At 41.3% G+C, this 27,295-nt stretch overlaps 2 protein-coding genes across 5 annotated transcripts; one reads left to right on the top strand and one right to left on the bottom strand.

Moving 5' to 3' along the window:
* Window positions 1–1,827: 1,827 nt before the first annotated feature.
* On the bottom strand, window positions 1,828–19,577 carry slc35a3b (solute carrier family 35 member A3b). 4 transcript variants are annotated; one of them, XM_080725252.1, is made up of 9 exons: window positions 15,410–19,027; window positions 15,220–15,272; window positions 9,548–9,821; window positions 7,545–7,699; window positions 6,565–6,687; window positions 5,584–5,758; window positions 4,836–4,954; window positions 3,851–3,984; window positions 1,828–3,501 (listed from the first exon to the last, which is right to left on the bottom strand). In XM_080725252.1, exons 3-9 carry the CDS (start codon window positions 9,750–9,752, stop codon window positions 3,411–3,413), a joined length of 1,002 nt encoding a protein of 333 aa, XP_080581378.1. In that variant the 5' UTR covers window positions 9,753–9,821; window positions 15,220–15,272; window positions 15,410–19,027; the 3' UTR covers window positions 1,828–3,410. The 4 variants fall into 4 exon arrangements, with proteins under 4 accessions (XP_080581378.1, XP_080581376.1, XP_080581379.1 ...); XM_080725250.1 differs by having other exon boundaries at window positions 15,220–15,608; window positions 18,708–18,723; XM_080725253.1 differs by lacking the exons at window positions 15,220–15,272; window positions 15,410–19,027 and adding an exon at window positions 19,447–19,577.
* Window positions 19,578–20,186: 609 nt separating this feature from the next.
* imp3 (IMP U3 small nucleolar ribonucleoprotein 3) lies at window positions 20,187–26,479 on the top strand. The gene is made up of 7 exons (XM_080725259.1): window positions 20,187–20,399; window positions 21,637–21,750; window positions 22,734–22,808; window positions 23,819–23,898; window positions 24,052–24,103; window positions 24,667–24,739; window positions 25,589–26,479. Exons 1-7 carry the CDS (start codon window positions 20,263–20,265, stop codon window positions 25,613–25,615), a joined length of 558 nt encoding a protein of 185 aa, XP_080581385.1. The 5' UTR covers window positions 20,187–20,262; the 3' UTR covers window positions 25,616–26,479.
* The last annotated feature ends 816 nt before the right edge of the window (window positions 26,480–27,295 follow it).

Genomic DNA, 27,295 nt, shown 5'->3' with positions numbered 1-27,295 from the left:
CAGCATTTGAGCCACGGACCACCGTTTGATGAGGTTTGACCTCTCAGACCCAAAACGTAGAATACTTTGCTGTCGTTGGATAAGATTTAGTCCTCTATTATTCCATGCTGTGTTGATGTGGTGCCATAGGAGAGAGGACAGGCAAACTGTGACCAAAATAACACATTTTCTGCATTCCCCAAATTTGTAGGCTTTCTTTTTTTAAATTGAGTAATGCAGAATTGCGTAACTATAATTTAACTCTTGAGAGCGAAAAATTAAACCAAATGGACCTGCAAGGGTCCGTTAGGTTTAGATTTACACTCTAAATAGTTAAAGATCTATAAGGGTCCATTAGGTTACCAACTCTCCATCACTTACCTGGGGTCCACCTGGAACGACTGTTTCAAAACAAGGTTGTTGTTCACTTTTTTTTGTTAAAGCTCTATTCTGATCGTAACCATTGCTACAGTGTTAGTTCAATAACCAGGCTCTCCCCGTCTCTCCCCCTCTTTAATAAACAGAAAATACCTTTTCAGGCGGGTTACCAATTTCATCCAATCAGGAGAGAGTTCCCATTTATCAGCTTCAGTTTTATTGTGTTCCAGTTCTCACTTCTTTCTTTCTTTCCTTCATCACTTCTGATTTAACTTCCCAACCTATATGAGTTCTCTCTCCTGACTGAATACAATTGGTATCCCGTATCATCTAAAAATGCATTTTCTGAGAGCTGGAGATCCTGTTACTGAACAAACGCTCTACAGCAGGGGTGGGCAACTTTGATGATGGCGAGGGCCACTATATTTCCACCTTCACTCCAGAGGGCCACATTTCATATTGCTTCCTACTTTGCCATTCTAGTATCTCATACAAAAGAAGCAAAAATAGCAGATCTACAAGTTCGATCGGCTATTTTTGCTTCTTTTGAATTGGAATCCTGAATAATTTTGTTATTTTTGAATTGGAATCCTGAAATGTAACATTATGATTTAATTTCAAACGCATTTAGTAATATACTCATGTTAACTTTATGAATCTAAATACAAAAATAAGTTGGACATAAAAAATATACGTTTTAATACTACTATACTAGTCATTAAGCTACTAATATAGATTTACGGAATTAAAGCAAGTCATGTTTGGAATTGGAACAGCTGAAATCAATAATATATCAGTATTCCGGTATTAACCTGCGGGCCGCATTAAGTGAAGGTGGGGGCCGCATGTGGCCCCTGGGGCGCCAGTTGCCCATGTATGCTCTATAAACGATTACTCTCAGTATATAGAGCCGTTCAACCCAACATAATATCACTTGCTGCACCTTGAACTCTTGAGCGTGTACAAATATAACATTTATACATTCTCAAAGTGTCACAAATGGATAAAGTAACAAGAAGAAAAGAACAAAACAAGAAAGCCGAGCATTTTTCCTGACCTGACCTAATTCTGACTACATCCATAATACGAACGGCTTGGTTATTCTGGGATAAAATGTCGGTTGCTTCAATGTCAAATAAGTGTTACAATTATTCCGTTGATCTACCTTTTGTGTCAAGGCAGCCGAGCCCATTCATCCATCTGTTGCTATAGAGACCAGTTCGCCGGTTTGATTCTGAGCTCAGTGCATCTGACACCGGCGTGTGTGTGTGTGTGTGTGTGTGTGTGTGTGCACGTGCTTGTGTGTGTGTGTGTGTGTGTGTGTGTGTGTGTTTGAGAGGGAAGGCAGCAGAGGGAGGCATGGGACTCACATTAAACATTTATCCCACTTTGAATCAAGAAGAAAGCGCCTTTAGATCTTTCGACACAACGGACATTTAAAAAATAATTTATTCACGCTTTATCCTTTTTTCTTCATTAAAGCATTTGTCAAATAACTGCATCGTGAACATTCAAGGTCAAAGTATTCCCTTCCCTTTTAATCCCACATAAAATAAAAATAAATACATTCAGCATCTTTCAGTAGAACCAACCAACCCCACCTCAATGCAGCAAACTGCAGTTCCTCATTGTGTCACTAGATGGGGTAGTCTGCCTGAAATGTCGGCAGTTTTCTCTGGTCTTTGAGACCATACAGGCACTCCCTTTTGCTGTACAATGTACATCAGTACCTAATATAACTCAATCTTCAGTACTCTTTCATAAATACAAAAACAAAGAAAAAGAAACGTTCCCCCAAACCCCACAAAATATAAATATGTGTTTAAATATATAAAACTATAAAAAAAACAGCAGGGAGGTTATGACTTCATCTGTGGATTCCGCTTGGCCCCATGAGGCCAAATCACTTCCATTATTAAAAGCCCCAAAGAGTTAACTGTGTGCAGTGCTCACAGGGTAAAGCCCGATTCATACTGCGTTACACGACAGCGTCGCACGGCGAAAATAAAACAGCCTACCTACTGTAGCTATTTTTGGCACGCGACACCGCCGTTGGACGGAGCATGAATTAGGCTTAACACTTTACAGTATGTTGTCTCTGTCGGGTGGAAACCTCATATGTCCAAAAACTGTTACTTTTCAGGATTCAAATGCAAAAATAGCAGATCGACAAGCTCAATACGCTCCGCTTCGCGCAGCATTTCGAGCTTGCAGATCTGCAACTTTTGATGCTTAGTTTTGTGTGACGCTGTAGTATGATCAAGTAGGGCTTTAATTTACGAGAAATCACAAAAAAGTTAAAATAAGGAGATCAGAGGTTTCTGCCCGACAGCAAAGATGTCACTGTGTGTGTGTGTGTGTGTGTGTGTGTGTGTGTGTGTGTGTGTGTGTGTGTGTGTGTGTTATGCTGCATTCACATTAGCAGCGACTGACAGGCTACTACAGCAACATGAAACTGGACACAAAATGTTTCAAGACACTTGTCACTGTGTGACATGCATGAAACTACGGAAACAACTGGTTTCGATGCTACAATGACGCAGTGAAGCGTCAATCAATCGTATGTTTTTATTTCACTGCTTCCACTCCCTTTCTCTCCCCCCCACGGTTCCTGCTCCATTCCGGGAATGGAAGAAAAACAAATATTGGCCTTTTCTTTTAGGCAGTGTGGCCTGAGCAATACTTTAACAAAGACCACTCTTGGCTGGCTTTTGTCGCTGCTAGCGGGAACGCAGCATTCAGTCTCGTTGCACTTTTAGTGCCATTACAACCCTATAATCCATTTTTGAATGTCAGTAACAATAGTAAACATATGAAATGTCCACATGACCTCCATCTCCTGTGCAAGTTCAGCAGTGTTTCAGGACAGACATGCTGTGCACATTAGTCCGGCTGTGTTTCCCACGGTGGTTCGACAAAGATGTCACCCTCCGTGTATTCTGTCTTTTCTCCAAAGGCAATGTCTTGTCTCACTTCATAGACCGCTACTGTCCGTCTCTCCTTCTCCTCAGGAGGTAGTTAACGCTGGAACCCAGCTTATCTGCCGGTGCGGTCTATACTTTAGAGGTGCTGAGTACAGGCTTGCGCTCGTAGCTGTAGAGGAACGTCGCAGCGATGACCAGCATCGCTCCTACAAAGAAAACGCTGTGGAAAATAACAGGGAAATATGTTACGTTTTAACCACGTAAGCCGTATTTTCAGAATATTTCCAACATTTTGAAAAAACATTTAAAAAAAAAAGCTCACAATGCAACATGATGCGATGCGTTGTGAGATTGAATTATGCTATTTGATCTGCTATCTTCCAAATTCTTTTTTTTCACCTATAGCAATGATTACAGTCCGACCTTTAATTATTTAACAAAAACACGTTCGTTTTAACCAGAAGATATCACTTATCTTAACTTTGTGAGGAAGAAATAGTGCCGCTCAGCGCTCAGACATATCTTCTGTGTGTGTGTGTTACTGTATGTAGTTAAAGGCGTGTGCTTACCTCGTGGGATCAAAGTCGTTCAACCAGAAGTATGAAATGAGCGTGGACAGGATGATGGACACTGAGGTGGCGAACCCTTTGAGGATGTTGTCGGCGTATTTAATGACCGCCGCCACAACCAAGCCGCCCAGAGCCTGCACACATGCAAAAGAACACACTGTGTTGGAATATATGCTGGGCTTTCATCTCTCAAATACACGCACACACACGTTTATATTACTCTATACTTGTGGCCAGCACGGCACCTCTAAAGCAGTGGTTCCCAAACCTTTTAGCTCAAGACCCAAAAGAGAATTTTGAACACATGGTAGTCAAAATTCGCACTACTTCTTAAATATTTGTTTTCTTATTTCTGGAATGAAACAATAACCCAAAAGAAAAAAAGAAAATAAATTACTTGTGATCCATACAAATGTGTTTGCGACCCACAAATGGGTCCCGACCCAGTGTTTGGGAAACAGTGATCTAAAGCAGTGGTTCTCAACCTGTGGGTCAGGACCCCCAGGGGGGTCCCCAAATTATTTTGGGGGGGTCCCGAGATGATCAGCTTAATGTGAAACATTGTTTTCTCACTCAAAAGTGTTGTTCACTTTTGAGTAAATTTACTTAAACATAAAGTTTAAGTAAATAGAGGGTATCTGCACATGTCTAAAGTGACGATTTAAGGACTTTTTAATACATCTAAAATGACAAATTATACATTGGTCAATTGGTCATTAGAGGCTGAAATTGTGAAAATAGCCGATCTACATGCTCACAATGCCTCGCAATGTAGATCTGCTATTTTCACAATAGAACCATGTTATACAAAATTTAGTGCCTCAACTCTTAGTGCTAGTCAGGGTGGGGGGTCCCCAGTTAAAATATGATTATTTTGGGGGTCGCAGCCTGAAAAGGTTGAGAACGACTGATCTAAAGGACTGGGTGTGCATGCCATGGCACCTCTGTGAACTTATGTGTAAAGAGACATGATGCCACTTCCTACCTGTAAGGCCACGACTGTCCACGTGATTCTGTTGTATCCCTGAAATATGCCCGCCTCTGCCACCCTGCTGCCATCATACAACAGCATGCCTGAGAAGCCAAAGCCAAAGCCAAACATGCCTGGAATAGAGAGAAACAGAGAGTGAAAGAGAGAGAGAGGCTTTTAGTTGACATGAAGACAAAACACACACTAGGGCATTCACCAAATATTCGAATATCAAAGTCACTATTCGACGTTGTTCACCGAAGTCGAATATTTGCTTATTTTAATTTTTTTTATTGTTTTGTCTTTAAAAAAATATATATATATATTTCTTCATGGTTTATAAAGCTTGGCTAGATAGACAGTCATAAGAACCCTGACAAGCACTTGGAATTGTAGGTATTACATTTAATGTGACTCGGTTCCGCAGATAAATATTGTGAAAATAGCCGATCTACATGCTCACAACGCCTCAAATGTAGATCAGCTATTTTCACAATGTTCGCCTCTTGCTTACTTAATATTTGACAGTTTGGCCAGTCCGAATAATTTGAATACTAAAAATCACTATTTGTGAATGCCCCAACACACACAACTAATCGCTCAAGGACATAACAAAGGACACTTCACTCTGCTATCAGCAACTCAATGATTTCAAACCGCTCAACTCAAATGTATTTGCGTTGAAAGGGTGTAAGCAAATGAGCTGAGAACACACAGTCACGCACGCACACACACACTACGCAGACAACCCACTGTCACTCACCGAGCTGTATGTTGCGGATCCACACGCTCTGTTTGGTCTCCTTGAGGATCTTCTCAAAGTAGACGCCAGCGAAGCCGCTGGAGATGCAGGCTATGAGCACGGCCATCACTCCTATGAACTGGGTGCCTGCGGACAGCGCCTTCTGCTCAGAGTTTCCTATAGAGTCTGTCGGCCACTGTGTGGTGAGGCAGGGAAACACGTTACTGAAGACGAGAATGCACTCGTATACAGGCGAGGCACACAATAGCATGGTAGGAAATAAATACACAGTACCGTATGTAAAACACATCCGAGTCACCAACCAGCCAGAAAACTGATTTATGGTCAAGATTCAATTTATCCCCTGAGCAAGCAGGTAGGCTCTATTAGCTCAATGGTAAAAAAAATAAAAAATAAATCAGCACTTCGGGGTAGAAGAGGAAACATAGTGCAGCTTTAATTAACATAGTTTTTTCCCCCTTTTTCTGTTCCCAGAGACCTGTATTGTGAGCGTAGATATATGGATGGATGCAGTGTGTTGTTCAGTACCTGGACCAGTGTATGTAGTGGTCAGTATGGATGTAGGGATGGGATGATAAGCAATATTATCGTTTATCGCGATAAAAAACACTCACGATAATCGTGGAGATTTAATATATCGTGATATCGTCCTCCGTCATGCACTGGGATCAATTCACCTGTTATTTGCCGAGCTGCATATCCGGTACCACATAAACCCTCTGGTAAAAGGGTTTTTTCACTCTCTATCAAATGTCTTTGCCAAAAAATAGCCGATCTACAAGCTCACGACGAGTCGCGTTGCGACACGTTGTGAGCTTGTAGATCGGCTATTTTTTGGCAAATGTTCCCGCCTCAGGATAATGGATTTTGATTATCGCGATAATATCATAAATCTCGATTTCTTTTGTCACAATAATCGTGCTATGACATTTTCATATGGTCCCATCCCTATATGGATGCAGTGTGTTGTCAGTACTGTACCTGGACCAGCGCCACCCCGGCCATCAGGATGAGCAAGGAGAGCCACTGGTAGAAGCCCAGCCTCTTCCCCAGCATGGAGACCGAGAACAGGGCTGTGGTGAGGATCTTCATCTGATAGGTCACCTGTAAGGGACACACATACAGTACATCCCACACACCACGAGATGAGAAACAGCCTGGTGCACAAAAAAACACTTATAGAGTCAAAAACATGCACGATATTCTGACGAAGAGGCCAAGTGGAAGCCCTGAGGTCATTTAAGCCACTGGTTCCCAGCCTTATGCGTTATTAGAATTACTTCACAATCATGTTATATATGGGGGAGTTAGCTATGTTAAAGTTACAGGATAACTAATATTGCATGATGAGTTGGCCTGATATCACATTGACAACACACAGGCAGAGACGCTGAATAAAAGCAAGCACATATAGAAATGTGTCTCAGGAAAATGAGATACAATTTTGTTTACAATTTTTGACAACTGCAAAACTGGCAAGGCCTGTGATCTTTGCCCCCCCCCCCCAGACCCAGTTTGGGTGATGTCACAATCCCTAGCAAACTTGTGAATGTTATGCTAATATCATATCGTCGTTGTCGGGTGAAAATCTTGTATGTCCAAAACTGTTCTTTTTGCATTTATCATTTTAAAAATGATTTGAACTACTAGTGAAAACAGACGATCTACAAGCACACAACGCCTCGCACCGCAAGGCGCTGTGTGCTTGTAGATCTGCTGTTTTCACTACTTTTGTACGACGGCCTTGAATGATGAAGCAGGGCTTTACTTTGTGAAAGAACGTACACATTTGAAACATTGGAGATAAGACAAGGTTTCAAGGTTTCCACCCGACAAAGACAATATATTAACAGGCTCAACTTGGCATCTGCATGATGCAGGTGTGCAGCGGGTCCACACCCATCCACACCCACACCCACACACCCACACACACACCCACACCCACACCCACACACACTCACCTGATAGGTAGCAGCGTCCAGGTTGGACAGGGCCACGTAAAGCAGGTTGTTCTGCAGGGTGTAGATGCCTGCAGGAACGGCCAGCTTCAAGGTGTCCATGGGTTTACCCATGATCTCCTCCTTCAACGCCCGCTGCAGTGAGCGCACGCTGAAATCTACCACACACAGAGAGAGAGAGAGAGAGAGAGAGAGAGAGAGAGAGAGAGTTAAACACACGCTGGTAAGGAGAGGAAATGGAGAGACCTCCTAAGATGTCAAAGTACAAAAGAGCCGGCGTGGCTTCCAACAGAATCCGAATCAAGTTTATTTTCACCTCACAGGTTAACAGGCATGGAGAAGTGGGTGACATGTGCAAGCTCTATCATTTGTTAGTTTTCAGGAAAAGAAAAAAGAGGGAGAGCAGGGAGAAAAACTGAAAAGAAACATGTCAAAAGAAAAATAGATATCTGTAGATATCAAAGATATCTGGCGATATGCACATAGCAGCAGGTACTGTATGTACTCAAGGTTAGACATAAGGTGCATGCATGTGGATCTCTGGCTTGACGTGGCTTAGATATTTCAAAGGACATAGAACATATGTGGGAAATATTCAAGGATTTACATCTTTGGCATGCAAAAGAAATGAAATTTGCCACTGATAGGTCTAATGGGTTTGCCAGATTATCCCTGGACAGCGCGCACACACACACACACACACACACACACACACACACACACACACACACACACACACACACACACACACACACACACACACACACACACACACACACACACACACACACACACACACACACACACACACACACACACGTCTTGTTTTTTAATTAATCCAAGCCTTAGAGATCATTTAAAGGCCACAAGGTTGAAACTGTACAATAACACCAATTAAATATCACATGGCTCAATGCCTTGCTAAATCAGCACACACACACACACACACACACACACACACACACACACACACACACACACACACACACACACACACACACACACACACACACACACACACACACACACACACACACACACACACACACACACCTGATCTAGACAACTCGCCTGCTGGGAGCCACAGTGCAAAAAAGGATAGGTAGATAGATGGGAGGGATGGTGGATGATAGATAGATTGATACTGTAGATAGAGATTGACTGTTGACCGATAGACAGACACACAAACAGAGACAGAAGTCCGGTTCCAGCTAAATGATGGAGAGTTGGTAACCAAATGGACCCTTAGAGATCTCTTGAGAGCTTAAAATGAAAACAAATGGACCCTTACGGGTGCATTTGGTTTCATTTTAAGCAAATCCTATCCAACGATAACAACATATTCTAGGTTTTAGGTCTGAGAGTCCGTGGTGGCTCAAATGAAGAATAAATAATGGACCTTGATATGAAGAAGGGTTTGAAAACCACTGAAACAGACAATCAGGGTTCCTACACATTTTTACCAATTAATTTACAAAACTTTTCCAAAACCTTTCCAGAATATTCAACCCAATTTCCAGGACTATATAACAATAATTCAGCTCAATAACAAGTCGCTTACTCCTATGCGCAATGCCCAAAGACAGGTAGTGTATGCCAGTGGTTCTCAACCTTTCCAGGCTGTGACCCCTGAAAGAATCATATTTTAACTGGGGACCCGGCACCCTGACGAGCACTAAGAGTTGAGGAATTTTGTAAAACACGTTTCTATTGTGAAAATAGCAGATCTACATGCTCACAACGCCTCGTTGCGAGGTGTTGTGAGCATGTAGATCTGCTATTTTCACAATTTCTGCCTCTAATATTTGACAATTTGGCCAATGTTTAATTTGTCATTTCAGAGGTATTAACAAAATCAATAACCAAAGACAATTTTTTCCAGGACCTTCCAGGACCCTTGATCAATTCCAAAACTTTTCCAGTACTGGAAAAATATTTTTCTAATTTCAAAATATTTCCAGGAATGTCATGACCGTGGGAACCCTGGACAGTCTAACTCTACTCACTGAGGTCCCTGAAGACGAGCAGGACGCAGGTGAATATCTTCAGCACCTCGGCACACACCACGGCGGAGGAGGCCAGGTAGCGCGGGCCCTCCTCCTTCTGGGTGCGCGAGTAGCGCATGGTGAGCACCAGGGAGGTGGTCTGCAGCACCAGCACCCCCAGCGACACGTACTTCAGCCTGGAGGTGTTGTACGGCGACGTGGACATGACGGCTGCGGCCGGCGCCAGCGGGGGCTCTTCCTCCTCAGGGCCAGGGGACGGCGACAGGAAGGGGACCTGGAAGAGAAACGGAATGCTTTAGCCCAGTTGTTTCTCAAACTTTCACATTTCAAGGTCTCCCTTTAACTCTGACAGTGTACAAATGGAACCAAATGAACCCGTCAGGGTTCATTTTGGTTCCATTTTTACGCTGTCAGAGTTACAGACTTGTATGGGTGAATTTAGACCCCCATAAAGGAACCTAGAGAGTCCCTGATATCAACCAAAATGTATGGGTCACGAGCGAATGAATACCTCTTTATTTTTTAGTTTCAGACATTTTGTTCATTTTTCATGAATAAATGATAAAAAAAATCTAAGAAATTCCATAAATTAGAAAAAATATGTTTAAGAAGGAGTGAAAATAGCAGATCTACAAGCCCATAACGTGCCACGTTGGTCCCATGCAGGCAAACATCTAATTTCTGTTTTGGGAACCACTTCTTTAGCCCACTGGTTACCAAACAGCGGGTCAGGACCCATTTGTGGGTCACAGACCAATTTATATGGGTCATCGACTTGAGTAAAAATCTAATTTTATTTTCCTAAATTTCCCTAAAGTGGTAAGCTGTATGGGAGACTGAAAAGTTATCCACTGTATACTGACAGGTGGCAGTCCTGAGACAGGCATTAAATGTGGCATGGTCCATGTATATTCCTTATATAGGATTTCAATAATTGGGAGGAGCAAATGGCCACTTAGCTGCAAAGGTGAATGGGTACGTATTATACTTCATATGGTTATTATTACAGTATACAGATGGTTTTTCAGAGGACAGTGTTAATTGAGTGAAGTTCTAGCTAAACTAGTTTTGTGTTTGAACACGTAGCTTCAATTGTTGTGGTTTCCATTAAGGTGAACAGGTAGTCTATGTTGACTCCTTGAAAGTATACTGACAGAACAATGGAAAAAGAGATAATTATGTACACACTGAGTGATTAATGAAGGGCAAGGCAGGATTTAAAGGAATGCAGATCACAATAGTTTGATGCAAAGGTGCCTAACTTTGATCAGCGGTGAGTAGGGTTGGAGGCGGTAACCGCCGTACCGCCGTACCGCGGTATACCGAGGTCTACCGCGGTGTCATTGTGCTTACCGCGGTAAAAAGACAAAAAAAAGGTCTATTTTTTATTGGAAAACAAGCGAGTTTTAAAACGGGGGAGAAGCGAGGACCGCATGCGCTCCATGCCGCTCTGCTCTGGGCCGTGTACCACACGTTGGAAGCCACATACGTCACTCACACACAGAGACCTGCAGTGCACGGCTGCACGCAGGGCATAGATAGAGTACGGAGCACAACTCTTTCTCTGTAATCCACTCGACACAAGGATGTTAATACATAGGCTACCTTGTGTTGTGGCATATCTTTTTTTATTCATACGGATTACTGGCGGAGCGCGGGCCGCGTGGACTAAAGCCGAAAATGAAACTATTTTACTTTCTCCACCGCGTCGCACATTGTGCTCCGTCCAGCGGCGCGTCGGCGATTTTATAACCTTTTCTGTCAAGTCTTGTAACTAAAACCTGTATATAGCAGCACTCAATCACTGCGATTTGAGAGTTGAGACGTGACGTGACGTGAGTTTACAGAATCACTGTACACGATCTGACAACCCTTCCTTCAGCTGTTTGTGTCTGAATAGCCCAAGTAGCTAGCCTACGTAGCTTGCCTACGTTACTATGGTAACCCGACAGTGCAGATCTAAAAGCTCAGAACGCATCGCGGATGCGACGTGTTGTGAGCTTGTAGATCTGCTCCTTTGAAAGCCAGACACGCTGTGCTGTACGGAGAAGTATAACTCGGGCAGTCAGGCTGTGTCGCCTCTCCACTGTGGAGAAACTATTTTACTTTCTCCGTCGCACGTTGTGCTCCGTCCAGCGGCGCGTCGGCGATTTTATAACCTTTTCTGTCAAGTCTTGTAACTAAAACCTGTATATAGCAGCACTCAATCACTGCGATTTGAGACGTGACGTGAGTTTACAGAATCACTGTACACGATCTGACAACCCTTCCTTCAGCTGTTTGTGTCTGAATAGCCCAAGTAGCTAGCCTACGTAGCTTGCCTACGTTACTATGGTAACCCGACAGTGCAGATCTAAAAGCTCAGAACGCATTGTGAGCTTGTAGATCTGCTCCTTTGAAAGCCAGACACGCTGTGCTGTACGGAGAAGTATAACTCGGGCAGTCAGGCTGTGTCGCCCCTCCTTTTGGGAAGATGATTGCAATATTTTGGCTTATCGCCGAACCTTAATTAATAGATACGGGGGTGCGGTAATTACCGCAGTACCGGCGGTAAATGGGAAGACGGTAATCGCGGTAACAAAATGTCCATACCGCCCCAGGCCTAGCGGTGAGGAGGTGCTGAGGCTGTTGATATATTTAATATTATGGTATCAAACAACTGAGCAAGGGAACAGAGAGAGAGTGAGAGTAGACTAGAGACTCTGGGCAGGCAAGCAGAGAGTGAGAGTCATTCAGAGGAATGCTAATGCTTGGCTGGCCGACACACAGAGCAGTAAAGGGCAGTAAAGCTAAAAGCGTGGCCCTGCCCTGGGGCTGTGTGTGACGGCCATTTAATTCCCCGGAGCACTCTGCATTCCACCACCGTTCACAAACACCACCGTATACACAAGCAAACAACAGGATGTTACAGCTCCTGCTAGGAGTGGAACCACACGGTAATACTACTCCAACTACAACGCGTTCACATCACAAGTTTACAGGTGTAACAGTGAGAGGAATTCTTTTTTTAGTCCCATATTTTAAATAAGCATAACATATCAAATTGACAAAAAGTGGTTAATAAAGGCATAGTTCCTCAGACTCTTGTGCAAATAGTGTAATGAGAACATGAGAGTTGACATTGCGACAGGGCTCACTATCAGGAGGATATTGGGAAATATCCTGTTAACCTATTAATATCCTGTTAGTCAAGGAACAAGGAAACATTTGCCTTTACTTACCTTTTGGCGATAATTATTGTCACCGAATGAACATATGCACATGCAGATGTACATGATTTAGCACATTATGATTCATTTGAAGTAGCCCACAAGCATGCATCGATTCCTCCCTTCATTTGAACAACTACTTTTCAGGAACTAATGATGACTGACAGTGAGTTCTTGTTGTTCTAGTCTATCCTTCTTTGTCTTTGTCCTGTGTTTTTCTATTTTCTCTTTCTTTTCTCTTTCTTCAGACTACACGGGGCCATCCCCATCCAATGTAATTGGATGGGGAACCTATGAATGTCCAAACCGTTTCCAAATGGTGTGGTTTCTCATCTATTTACAATGACTAAAAACAAAGGTTTGGATCTTGTTAAGGTTATTATGTGGTAGTTATGAGTAAGTAAGCCTTGCCGAGCCATGTGGCCCATAGGGCAGGACTGGAGCCTATCTCCTGTTTCTGTAGCGTGAGGCAGCATCATGTACAAGTACATACCCCTGGACATGACCCTGTCTAGTATGTCCCCAATCCCAATCCATGCTAAGTGTCAAGCAGGGAGGCATGGGGTCCCATTTTTAGTCTTTGGTATGACCCGCTGGGGCATCTAACCCCAACCTCAATCTCAGGGCAGACAGTCTAACCATAAGGTCAGTAGGCCACTGAGTTAAGAGCATTCATTTATCTAATAGGGGCAATACACTTTAATTAACATATTATTCTGCTGTCCCTGGGGCAGGTTGGTATTAAAAGGACTCTTTTCTCTGTGGAATTTGTCTTTCACATTCTCTTATAGGCATCATATTATGACCATAACTGCTACCACCTCTCACAGCATCACCTTTAACACCACAAGCAGAAATGTGGAGGATGTTCACAGCAGACAAACATTTTGTACAACGTATCTATTAAACCTTAAGCCACTATGTGCCAAAATAACAGCTAGCCACACCTTGTGGATTTTTTTCTCTGACTGTTCACCCTCCCTCCACCCAGCAGCAATTATTTATCAACTTATTTTCATTCTTTGTTATAATGCTCAGTATCATTCTCATTGTGTTCTCTCTCTCTTTATCCCCTGCTGCATGTCACAACAACGACCCTCGAGCCACAGTACCGGTTTGTCTGGTTTCATGCAAGCTCGCTTTTCACAGTTGTCGATTTTCTCTCTTAAGTCCTTCACATTCACTTCCTCATGGCTCTCTCTCTCTCTCTGACTTCCAAATGACAAACAAATGGTGTGGTCAATAATCTACTCCCAAAGGCAGTAAAAGCAGACGTCACACAGTGGAAGGGTGAAGAAAGCAGGCCAGCGAGCTTTTTGACAGCCGACCTTCGAGAGACAAAGTCCCACTATTCTGTGTGATCAAGCAGACAATAAACAGTAGACAAATACAACTCCATCCTGGCTGCATGGATCCTGCTTTTACGTAAAAGGAACACGTATAAGACTAGTGTGAGTGCGCGGGGAGGAGAGGTGTGGTGTGCAACACACTGGTGTCCTTATGTAGTCCATCTGAGTGCTCTGGCTGCCGGGGAACACTCGTACAATCTGCCTCTGTCTACGCTTGTGCGACGTGCGTGTGTTTGTGTGTGTGTGTTTCTGGCATGTGAGTGAGAGAGTGAGGGAGGGCACTGGAAAGCTGGCCAAAAAGCTTTCTCCACCCACCCCACACACACACATGCTGTTGCCCCCATATTCATAAAGCTCTCTACGCAGAGTGGACAATATGAGCTTTCATACAGACTACAGAATAAAAAACTAAAGATACTTGTTCTGCCAAGACATTGGAATTTTATAAACTCTCAACTATCTGAAGAATCTTAAAAGTCATCTAAAAAAGAAATGGTCGTTCTTTGAAGTTTGTGTAGCATCTCATTTCAAATATGTGAGTCTCTGAGAAAATGGCTAGCATGGAATATCTTACTCCATTAGTCCATACTGGCAATGGCAGAGATCTAACCACTTGAACACTAGCATCCCAACCTTATCCTGGAGGAAACATTTGGTGAAAATAGCCAATCTACAAGCTCACAACATGTCGCAATGCGTTGTGACTTGTAGATCTGAGTAGAGTATGCAGTATAGAGCCCTGGGGGACTCCAGTCAACTAAGTACAGTACGTAGGGATTAAGTGGTTAAAGTGAGAAACTACCCACTACAAGTTACAGTGCTTGCAACAAGCGTGCCAAAAGCCCATACCAAAACACTGAGATATTGTAAGAAACCAAACTTGCCACAGATCTATGTTCTCACATGTCTGACTGCTGATATACCTGCATAATTCAACGCAACCCGGTAGTATGTCTGTCCTTCAGTAGTTTTCCAAGCAAAATCACTCATCAGCAGTTAAGTCAGCCAGAAACATAATGGAGTCGCATGCAATTCAACCTTATATTGTTTGCAAAAGGACACATTCATTCCAAAGTATGTTCTCCATCATGTAAAGTTAATATTTTACAAGTACCTTCACGTAAGAGCCAGCGTCGTCAATGGCTTCATCAGCTGGGCCCGATAGGTCTTCAGTGGACATTTCAAATCACATAGGAACAAAATCAATCTCTGGTCTTCTCTGATAGCTGCCAGCCAGTGGTTTTAAGGATGCTGCTCAGCAGCGTAAACTAGTTTCTCCACACAGCAGCAAAATGTGCCCTAACCTGTTTGACTTAAAGCTATGCGTTCGTTCGTGCCATGTGGGACGTCACATGTTGATGACACAGGGAAGGAGATAACCTGTGGGTGGATCCTACAACCGCATGCCTCAGGCACAGGTGAGCAAAGCTAGGCGTCACCATACACAAAAGCAGGTTGGCCGTACTTCTGCACACTCCAGTCGTCTTTCTATGCTTAGCAGATCTGCACGGGAGGAACGTAAAGAGATGGACAATATGAGCTTTCATACAAAATACAGAATAAAAAACAAAGATAATTAATAACCCTGGAATGTTATAAACTCTTAACTACGGCATCTGAAGAATCTTAAAGTTGTCTAAAAAGTAATGATCATTCTTTGAAGTTTGTAGCATTTATTTTTCCTAACAGCAGCATGGCTAGCAGACTGTCAGAAGGAAGCCTGCATTGCATTTGATTTGATTTGATTGAATATTTTATTAGACAGAAATGTAAAACAGCACAAGTACAGTCAAAACACTTAGTCTCTAGCATCCTAAATGATTATTCACTCAGGATTATTGATGTTTTCCTCAAGGATAGTTAACAGGAAATGTGGTAGCCAGACCTCTACAGTGTGTCCTTTCTCATAAGGAACACAGTGTTCCTAAACATGAAATCACCTTACAAGTGCCAAGTAGAACTCATCATTCTTGCATACTTGCCAACTGTAGGCGTTTTTCCTGTTTCCTGAAAACTACAAAATGATGGAGCTTGCACAAAAATGAATGTCACCCACCAATGTAGACCTTATAGCTGTGATGTGACAATAAGACTGTTTCTGGTTCTCTGGTTCTGTTAAAGAAATATTTATCAAGCTGCTGAAACAATAAAAGAAAGGGCTTCTACTGGCTGTAGGCCACAAATAAGTAATGAAACAATGATTCTGAACATTTTAGGGCCTTGACTTGAATTGAGTCCACGCAGTCCAAAAAAATCACACAACCCATGTGTGATTTCCTGACGGAATACAAGAAAGCTCGCCTCAAAACCCGCTAGCACCGGGTCAAATACGAGACCTCAGAATGGTCGCCCTCAGGTATTCCTAAACTCACCTCAGTAAAACTATGCCTAAACCTAACCTTATTACTAAACGTAACCTGAGTGAAACTATGCCTAAACCTAACCTTATTCTTTAAAAGTAAAACCATGGCTAACCCTAAACGTATTCCTAAACCTTAATCTCAGTTAAACGAATACAAGAACCGTGGGCGAGCGGTCTGCAGAAAAAGTGGGTCAGAGTATGTTTTGGTTTTTCAATTCATGTTCACACGTCAGAGAGCCAACAGCTACTGTACAGATACAGTTTCACAGACACAGACCCCTCTGCTTCTGTGGGACATTTAGCGTGGAACTGCTCCGAGTCCCATAGGTCATGTAACACAAGCGCAGTGAGAAAAGCAGGTCAGAGAGAAAAGCTGGGCCTGCGTCTTTGTTAATGTGCTGAAATCTTGGTTCAACGCCACGGCCACATAACGTCACTCTGACGACTGGTATGGACCGCGAACAAAGCCTATAAGTGGCTTCCATCCAACTCATGGCGGATGTGGATGAATCACTGTAGGCAAGACAGTGGTGGAAAGAAAGCAGTGGTGGAAAAACTACTACATTTTTCTTACCTAAGTAAAAGTGACAATACTGCAATGTATAGAAATACTCTGTAAACGTTAAAGTCTGGAATTCAAAATGTACTTGAGTAAAAGTACAAAAGTCGAAAGTAATCATTATGCACAATGTCCCATTTCAAATTTTCATTTCAAATGTATACAAATCTTCTGAAAATAGCAGAACTACATGCTCACAATGCATTGCAACGCGACACATTGTGAGCTTGTAGATCGGCTATTTTCAAATGGCTGACATATATATTGGGCTGAAGTGGTTAATGTATGTTTTGTAATAATAATCAAAATCTACAAAGTAACTACAGATTTTAAATAAATGTAGTGGAGTAAAATATTGTACAATATTTGGATCCAAGATGTAGTGGAGTAGAACTAAAAGTATTGGAAATTGGAATTACTCAAGTAAAGGGTTAGGGTTAGGGTTAGGCCACTCCGACAGTGACTTCTTATTGTCGGAGTGGCAACACTTCCATAGAGGTTAAGGTTTGGGTTAGGGTAAGAGTCAGAGATAGGGTTAGTGTCGGAATGGAGTCATGTCGGAAAGGAGACATGTCGGAATGGAGAGATGCACTCGTCTTTGAGGTACTTTTACTTCACTTGAGTAAGTAAAGTTTTCAATAGTTTATACTTCTACTCCACTACATCTCAGAGGCAAATATTGTACGTTTTACTCCACTACAATTACTGTATATGAAAACTTTAATTACTTTGCAGATTTTAGATTATAATTACAACATACAGTAACAACTTAAGCCCCATTTTATAATGAAACTATATCTACAAGCTAACACTTACTTTAAGTATCTTGACGCCAATACTTTTGCACTTTTGAAAACTAACCAGTTGATCACGTTAGATTTTGAAAGCGGGGCGTTAACTTGTATAACAGGGTATTGCTATGTAGTGGTACCACTACTTTTACTCATGTAAATCACTTAAGTACTTCCTCCAACTGTTCTTGGGTTTCATCCAACTGGATAGTGAATGCTTTCATTAAAGACAGCCAGACAGCGATGTGTGTCGCTGCTAGCTGGCTTGTAATGGGAGTTGACTTCACCAGCAGCAAATATTTAACTTGAACAGTGTTAACAAAGCTTCAGGATGCGGAATCCGCAGTTCAGTCAGGCGACAAAATGAAATGTTCATGTTCAAGCACTTTACTGCCATTTGTAGGCACTAATACAAACATGGAAAGGTTAGAGTGAAGGCAATAAATATGAATGATCTAATTGGATGGATGGCTGGATGGGTGGATAATGACTGAGTGACTGAGTGACTGAGTGACTGAATGAATGAATGAATGAGCACAATGTTTTAAAACTTTTACTATTTTGTGTTAGTTTGTTGTTTGTAGGCCACTGTATATTCAGGTCAGGAGATTGGGAGTTCATAGACACTGATCACCAAGTCCAAGTATATGAATATTAAATTGATATGTGATACACAATCACACACACATGTTATCTTGGATTATATGGATGGCATTATAGCACATATAATTATAGCATTTATTTTTCTTTCTTAAAGAAAAAGAAAAAAGTAAGAAAAAGTAAATCCCATTGTGTAAATAATAGCCTACAGTACATATTTTGTGAAGGCACCAACAGTCACACCCACAATAACGTAACAATATATTGAGGTACTTATTGTTCAGAAATACCTGATTTGGTTTTGTGTCCATATAGCACCCATCAGCCCTAGGTCGCTATAGCACTCAAGACACCCAACAGTCCAAACAGCTCAGCTTGCACAAAACAAACATTGCATCATTCCAAACTGTCATTTCTGGTGCTCAGGTCATTCCATCTCTATCAGTCTACACAGGCTGCTATACAACTTCATTTTACAAATATTAAAACATTTTATGTTGCTGTACTTCCATTAATCCATTAAACATTTAAACTTTTAATCAAGAAAGTCCAAATAAAAAACCCTTAGGTCTAATTCTGATCAATTATGCTCATTATAAGAGATCCAATCAATGCAATAATTATAAATAAAATAAGTATTCCTTAAAATGTTTATAGCCTGGCTACTTAAAAAAAACGCCAGGTTGAAACTGGTTCTTTACAATAGAAAGTCTACACAGTATTTTCGGGGCGCGACACCGTCGTACGATGGACTATAAATTAAGTAAACATGGCAGGAATCATCCCGAGATGAATATAGCCTACTCACACACTCTACGCACTTCTTTAGGTCCTACTACACATTATATCACTTTTAAGGACATCGCCAGCTTTATCTCCATCATTCTACCGTTAGAAACCCTATTTTGCCAACTCTTCAACGTCTAGTAAACTGAACACATAAAGTTTTCGCTCCCATGCATGCAGCCCCGACCGCCGCATCAACATGAAGCGAAGTCAATTTTTATATTTTTTATCATAATCATTTACCTGGGGGGTTTTAACAGCGTTGAATTGAATGGACAAGTCAATAATTCTTCTCTCCAGAGGTCTTGGAGGCTGCAGTCAGTCAGTCAGTCAGTCAGTCCACACTCCACAGCTTGACAGACGTTGGAAGCCCGGGTTGGAACAACGTGGACTTGACAGTGATGTGATCCACACTGCATGGATCTACCTGTGTGTACACAGCATGTGGTGGACCTACACTAACACCACACTTTCACTTTCCTATGAATAGATTTGGCGACGCCTGATGGGGGACTGAAATCACTGAATATTTATTTATTTTACAGTGGTGGAAAAAGTACTCACATCACATGTGTTACTACTTGGCTTAAGTAAAAGTATCAATACTGCAAAGTAGAAATATTCTGTTACTTACAGTAAAAGTAACAGTATTCAAAATGTACTTAAGAGTGAAAGTACAAAAGTATTGGCATAAAAATGTACAAAAAAAGTAGGCTACTTGTTATGCAGAATGTCCCATTTCAAGTTTTCTAAATGAATACAAATCATTTGAAAATATTTGTTATGTATTTTTGTAGTTTAGGTTAGGGAGAGAGAAACCAAATGCATCTTTTGGGAGCTGAAACGTTTGGAAAGACAGTTTGTCCTGTATTTACCGTGGCGCAGCGGTAGGGGCCGCTGTGGGCCGGGGTGACTCCTTGATATGCATCAAGTTGAATGACTGGAGGAATACACACGTGTTTCCCGTGTTTCTCTTCCTGTAGTCAACACGCACGAGAGGGATAGTATCGTCAACATTTATACCTATTTCATTAGTTTACAGTAACTCAGGGTAGAAAAATGGTTCGCAAACTGAAGTTCCACGAGCAGAAGCTCTTGAAGAAGGTGGATTTCATCAACTGGGAGGTGGACAACAACCTGCACGAGGTCAAAGTGCTGAGGAGATATCACATAGAGAGGAGAGAGGACTATACCAAGTAAGATCTGTTTACCTGTCTGTCTGCATGTTTACCTGTTTGTCTGCATGTTTACCTGTCTGTCTGTCTGTCTGTCTGTCTGTCTGTCTGTCTGTCTGTCTGTCTGTCTGTCTGTCTGCCTGCATGTTTACCTGTCTGTCTGTCTGTCTGTCTGTCTGTCTGTCTGTCTGTCTGTCTGTCTGTCTGTCTGTCTGTCTGTCTGAGGAGATATCACATAGAGAGGAGAGAGGACTATACCAAGTAAGATCCGTTTACCTGTCTGTCTGCATGTTTACCTGTCTATCTGCATGTTTACCTTTCTGTCTGTCTGTCTGTCTGTCTGTCTGTCTGTCTGTCTGTCTGTCTGTCTGTCTGAGGACATATCACAGAGAGGAGAGAGGACTATACAAGTAAGATGATCTGTCTGTCCATCTTGTCAGTCATTCAGTCAGTCAGTCGGTTTTGATTGAATACTTTATTAGCTGTTCACATAGGAAAAGCACAGGACAGTAGTACTGTTCAGATATCAGATACAAGGTCTACTACTAAGTAAGAAAGCACACTGGCTTGTTTATGTTGGGAGTCCAAACCTTACATCCAAAAATGTATTTGAATAAAAGTTCATTACAGTGAGTGCCAAACGTAAAGGCACTCATTATTATTACATGAATGTGTTCAACTGAGGGCCTGATAACTGATTAGAAAGACTTCAAAGACAAATATTCACTATTTAGTACCAGAACCAGAGCGGGTTTAAATGAGTTACAAATCATGTTATTGCAACCATCAGGTCGCAGTTACTATGAAAACATCCACCGGCTGTCTGTCAGTCAGTCCCTCTGTCTAGTGTCCGTCACGTCACACTTTTGGCCCTACTCTTATCTCCGGCACCATTGCCCCTATCCATGCCAAATTTGCACACACACTTCTTGGCTGGCAAACCACAACCTCTGCCCCTGATTTCTCACATGCCCCTCTTCTAGCGCCACCATGAGGTTGTCTTACTGGTATAGGAGGCGGGCATGTCTGATCTAATGAATATCACTTGTGTAAATATTAAATCAAGCAAGAGTACATGTTGTGCTGGTTCATTTGTAGAATCTGCCCCAGGTCTTAAATTGAATACCCATTTCACTGTTTAGTAATGTTAATGTTAATACTATTTGCAGGACACTTGTAAAATGGAATATAGAGAATGATGTTGACTCAGTGGCTGTAACATTTGTTGCTGTCTTGTTCTCTCTGTCCACTGCCTCAGGTACAACAAACTGAGTCGTAACATCAGAGACCTGGCCCAGAAGATCCGTGACCTGGACGAGCGAGATAGAGATGGTTTCAGAGCTCAGAGCACCTCTCAGCTCCTGGAGAAACTGTGAGTGTTGTTGCATCCTTGATTGTCTGGCTCTTGAGTGGCAGTGTCCTAGCTAACCATGAACCAACCAACCAGTCTCGCCCTTGTAAGTCGCGCTGCATAAGAGCGTCTGTGAGGCGCGGGCGGCTAGGGTAGTGGTACGGGCACCTACAGCTTGTTGCGGGTTCGACTCTCGATCCCGATGACCTTTTGCTGCGTGTCACTCCCCTTCTAGTCTCGCGTAGCCAGACAACTATTCCACAATCTCTGAATGCTATATAGAGTCTCTGGAACAGCAGCTCCCTAACGGCGAGTAATGGAAACGGGCATTACCGTTCAAGAAAATATATTTTAAAATGTCATTTCTGCTAAGCAGCAAGCTAAACATGCTTATATGATTTTTATTTATATAATGATAAATGTGTGCGATGTGAGACTGAAACGGAAGTGACGAGGGGGCTTCACTTCTGCTTCATCTCGCACTCATCATTTCTTCCCTGGTTTGCCAGACTGTATGCCGGGAGCATTTGACCAAATCGCGGAGGCAACAGTCTGGCCACGCGAGACTACTCCCCTTCTATCTCTCCCCATTTCCTGTCAGTCTATTGTAAACTATCAATAAAGACAAAAGACAAAAATAAAAATAAGACCTTTGTATAAATTGTAATTGTATAAGTTAAGCATAATCATACAAAGGAATATCCTCTTCTTATGCAGTCTGCATATCTCCTGAAAGTAGAAACAGCACGCTTCTGATAAAGTAAAAAAAGCAAGCTTTAAAGTGGTGCTTGTTATATTTTGTACATTAATGGATGATTGTAACATTATACAAATAAAATAGCATCTCATTACTTGATTCATTGATTGAATACTTGTAAACTGCACAGAGGTACAGTAAAACACATTAGCTAAAGGGATAATTAATTAATAATTCATGTTGCTTTGTTGTATTGTATATTAAATAATGCTGAGATTAAAACCAACATGATTGTTTTCTCTTCCAGGTACTGTATGGGTCTGATCCCCACCAAACAGAACCTGTCACTCACAGAGAAAGTCACAGCTTCCTCATTCTGCAGGTAAAAACTAAAGTTCTCCTCCTGTCTAATTGATGTATGTGTTTGTCATACTTCAACACAATTTCCCAGAGCAAAATGAAGAGGTGTGCAGCTATGTTCCAAGACTAATCTTAATGTATCTGTGACCTCATCCACTGATTCCACTAGCTGTCACCTAGTCCAATAATCCAATTGTCCAATAATCATATAATTAGTCAGATTGGTTTTAGTCGATTAAGATTTTGTTAGTTGATTTGTCTTTTTTTAAATAATGTTTTCCATGCTAAATTCTTTCTTGAAAAATTAACACATATCTTGTAAATTCTATAACCCTTTAATTCCACCAGTCTTTAGGCCAATATCCAGTAACCATGATTGTGCAATCGAATGTTCAGTTCTCAACCTCACCAGTGGTGTAATGGTGAATGTCAAAATACAGCAGTGTTGTTTTTGACAGCAATTTTTTATTTAGTTTTAGTCATAGTCTTTTGAATAAAATGTCATTTAGTTGTAGTCATAATTTAGTCACCTGAAAAGTTTTTGTTTTAGTCTAGTTTTAGTTGAATATCATAAGATTTTAGACGACAGTAGATCTACAGTTGATTTAGTCGACTGAAATGTATTTTGGCAGGCCTTGATGGCATCGTAATGACTGATTTTACACTTGGCTGTGTGCTGAAAATAGCCGATCTACAAGCTCACAACGCATCGCACTGCGACGCGTTATGAGCTTGTAGATCTGCTATTTTCAGCACACCGGAGAGCAACCAAACATAAAATGACTCTCCACCAGTCCCTCCCCAACATTTTAGTTTAGTTTTTATTTTGTTGACGAAATTGTCAATATATTTAGTCTTAGTTTTAGTCATCACAGCTCAGTTTTTATTTAGTTTTCGTCAGTGAATAGCAGTTGACAAACATTTTTCGTCATAGTTTTAGTCGATGAAATTAATACTTTAATACAGCCATGTTCTCATCACCTCCACACCTTTTTCTCCATCTGTGTGTGTCTTAAACCATGCAACCCTCAGACGAAGGCTGCCATCCATCATGTTGACTCTGCGTATGGCTCAGAACCTGAAGACAGCCATTACCTTCATCGAACAGGGACGTATCCTTCACTGTAGTCAAATTCTTTATATTTAATGTGCATGTTTTCTGGGATGTTACTGCCATGACACTAAAATTAATTTTTATCATGTTACTTATTGTCTGTGTTTGAGGGGGAATAGTTTTGGTTGTAATGTCCTTGACTCCATCTCAGATGTGCGTGTGGGGCCAGAGATTGTTACAGACCCAGCGTTCCTAGTCACAAGGTTGGTGCTACTACTGCAACAGTTGATCAAACTCCATTTCATTTAAATGCCTTCTATATCAGTAGTTCTAACTACTCAAGATTTTTCTAAAATGTTCAAAAATAGCAGACGTTGAAGCTTGCAGCACGTCACAAAGTGACAAGCTGTGAGCTTGTACATCTGCTTTTTTTGAATAGTCAACGCAAATTAATCGAAAATGAGATGTTTTCCCGGTTTTAATGGGTTCAATTAAAATGTTGTTTAAAGCAAATAAAATGACAGATTAAAGATGATTCCTAGTTTGGCCATGTGATTCAAGGGGGAAAAAGTGATAATAGCTGATCTACAAACTCTTGACGAGTTGTGAGCTTGTGCTACGAAGTCAAATAACATTGGTGGTTAATATATCCTTTGATATAATAAAACAATATTACAAAATGTGCTTTCTTGATTAATCACAAATAGAAAAAAGTAATTGATAGTTGCAGCCCTACTACTGCTTGCTGTTTTGTTTTATAATTATTGCATTTTTGGACCCTTTGAGCTTGTTAAATCTATTATATTGGTTTGTAATTCTTTCTCAGAAATATGGAAGACTTTGTTACGTGGGTGGACTCCTCCAAGATCAAACTGCATGTCATGAATTACAATGAAGAGGTAAGTAGCCTTTGTATGCAGGGGAGCACTGAGAACACAAATATGTTTATATTTTAAAGTAGACATATATTGTGCATGTCATTATATGTGAAAACGTTCCAACATTTTCCAAAATGAAAATACATTCTATTTTCACCTTTGTTAGATAAAACGGACAATAGGGCTTAAATGGTTAAGTATAATACAAACATTATACTCCTGTATGGCCAAACCACTCCGTTCCAGTCATAATCCATTGATAAATGGATCATGGAGCATTTTGTGTGCTGCCCTTCAAAATGATCTGTGGATAATATCGAGGGGGCTTGCTGTGGTTGATTGGGAAATGTGTAGAGACCCCCAAGATGCAACCACTGTAATTCTTAAACTGTGACAAATATCCTTTTAGCTCTAATCAGAATCTTTCTCACAGTGTGGGATTACAATTGTCACGGTCGAATTACCCCAGTGCAAATGATATCAATAATAGCTCTCATTGTTAACGACTATGACTCTCAGCTAAATATGTGTGCAATAGACTTTATTTACTTTGCCTACAGTTCCTTTTCTGCATCTTTATCAAGGATATCAGTATTTCTGGAGGTGATGCCTTTTCATTCTACATTTATAAGAGTTTAAAATCTTTTAGAAGAGTTTTTAAATCTTGTTTAAGCCCTGTTCAAAAACTTTAAAAATAGAAGATTACAAGTTCACAACTCGATGTTGAATGTGGTTAAATGAATCAGTCGTTTTTGTTTTTTTAGTTGAAGGTGGTGCCCTTGTCCACATTTTCTAAATCTAGAAACTAGAAAGCCATATGGTTAATAATAGTGACTTAAAAAGCTGTATGTTTTTGTTTTTGCTTTACAGAGGGATGACTTTGACCTGGTGGTGTAGTTGTGTCATCATGGTATGTTCCCTCCATCACCCCTGAGGAGGAGGAGGACAAGAGTTCAGGGGAAGAGAGGTGCTTTGAATGATGAAGAAGTGGACCAGAGCATCGAAGGTTTGAACTCGGGTGTCAGCTGGGAAAATTCAGCTGAGGAATTGACCAGACAACTGCACTCTCCAACTTCTGCAGCTACTAATGTATTTGTAATTCCACATGGACAAAGGACTAGTGTACAGCCCCTATTTAGACGTGAACATATATTTTGTCATTTTTAAAATGTACAGTATAAATAAACTTTTGTTGATTGTAACTTTGGAAGTGAACACCTCGGTAAGATTTAACGCTGCCACAACGGGCAATCACAACCACAGCCTGCACTCTGGCCGAGGACAGTTCCATCTCCTCAACAGTGACCACGTCTCCAGACCCATTAAGACCTGAGGCCAATTCCACAAAGTCCTTCTAAATCAGTAGTTTTCACACCTTTTGCTTGCCAAGGACCCCCCAAATGATATGTATTTGGCCGTGGACGACCAACTGAAAATATTTTGTGCCATAGATGGACCCCCCAGGAGAGAAGATTTGTGTTAAAACATGCTATTATTATTTTTCACTTTTAAGATTTTTCAAAAAAGTTAAACAAATAAATAGCAGATGTACAAGCTCGCAGCACGGCACTATTTTTGAACAGCCAGCTAAAATCTAAAATGACAGAGATGCTTTCCCGGTTTTAATGGGTTAAAAGCCACCTGTGTTTTTGATGCCATTGAGACCAGTCCGGGACCAGCATCATTGGAGAAAGTGTTGTGGAAAGGAAACCATGAGTGAATGTTTGGATTCTGTCTCATTTCAGATGTTTTTTGATCGGTATACCGTCGAGAATGGTTTAATTAAAAAAAACTCTGGTGTCTGCAGCACCAGGGAATAGACAATGCCGTGTCTTGATTGAAGATGCTGTTTTCATTTTTGTCCTTCCTGGTAAAAGCTACACAGCACAGCAGAATCATATTAAGCCAGTATAGCTGCATATTTTAATAGGACATAGTTGGAACCATCCCATGAAACCTGTAATGCACAACCGACCGTTCTGCTACAGAAAAGGACATACGTTTCACAGAAGTGATTCCAGTGAGAGTCCACTGAGGTGTGATTACTGTACACTGCTTTTCAAGGGATTTGTTTAAATCAATATTATATTTACACCATCATCGGGTATCTTAGTAACTTCTTTTCCTCATTGAATCCCTGCCTTGCACTTAGAAGGCTGGTGGATTCTGGCTTTACAAAACAGGAAGGAAAGCACACCAGCATTACAGAGCCGACCACAGTGAAAAGATAAAAGTTAAAAAGAACAAAGCAGTCACAACTCAAAGCCACAATGCAAAATTAGTTTTAATAAACACACTGACATTTTGATTAAAGTTGTTCTTCTATATAGGAAGAAGATAATTAATACAGTCATGTGTTTATTAAAACTCACTCTGCACCATTATGGCTATAAGTTGTGATACTGCTGTTTTTATTTTTACATTTGAGCTCAAAGTGTAAAGCTCATGTGGAATGAACTCCTAATTGTGGAATGAACTCCTAATTGACCTAGACAAACTCCCTAGCTTCTGCCATGGTCTGAAGACTATCACCTCGTCAGACTACACCGTCCATAGCACTTACTGTAGCACTTGCCT

This window comes from Nannobrachium achirus, assembly GCF_963921795.1.
Source record: "Nannobrachium achirus genome assembly, chromosome: 5".
Lineage (NCBI taxonomy): Eukaryota > Metazoa > Chordata > Actinopteri > Myctophiformes > Myctophidae > Nannobrachium > Nannobrachium achirus.
The sequence above is the reverse complement of the archived record's forward strand: the minus strand, read 5'-3'. Positions and strand labels throughout refer to the sequence as shown.

Coding starts and splice junctions, on each gene's coding strand:
- imp3 (XM_080725259.1), top strand. CDS start 20,263: ATGGTTCGCAAACTGAAGTTCCACGAGCAGAAGCTCTTGAAGAAGGTG. Junction 22,809..23,818: donor ACAGCTTCCTCATTCTGCAG/GTAAAAACTAAA, acceptor TGCAACCCTCAG/ACGAAGGCTGCCATCCATCA. Junction 23,899..24,051: donor TACCTTCATCGAACAGGGAC/GTATCCTTCACT, acceptor ACTCCATCTCAG/ATGTGCGTGTGGGGCCAGAG.
- slc35a3b (XM_080725250.1), bottom strand. CDS start 15,285: ATGTCCACTGAAGACCTATCGGGCCCAGCTGATGAAGCCATTGACGAC. Junction 9,822..15,219: donor ACGCTGGCTCTTACGTGAAG/GTACTTGTAAAA, acceptor TTTCTCTTCCAG/GTCCCCTTCCTGTCGCCGTC. Junction 7,700..9,547: donor GCTCGTCTTCAGGGACCTCA/GTGAGTAGAGTT, acceptor TGTGTGTGGTAG/ATTTCAGCGTGCGCTCACTG.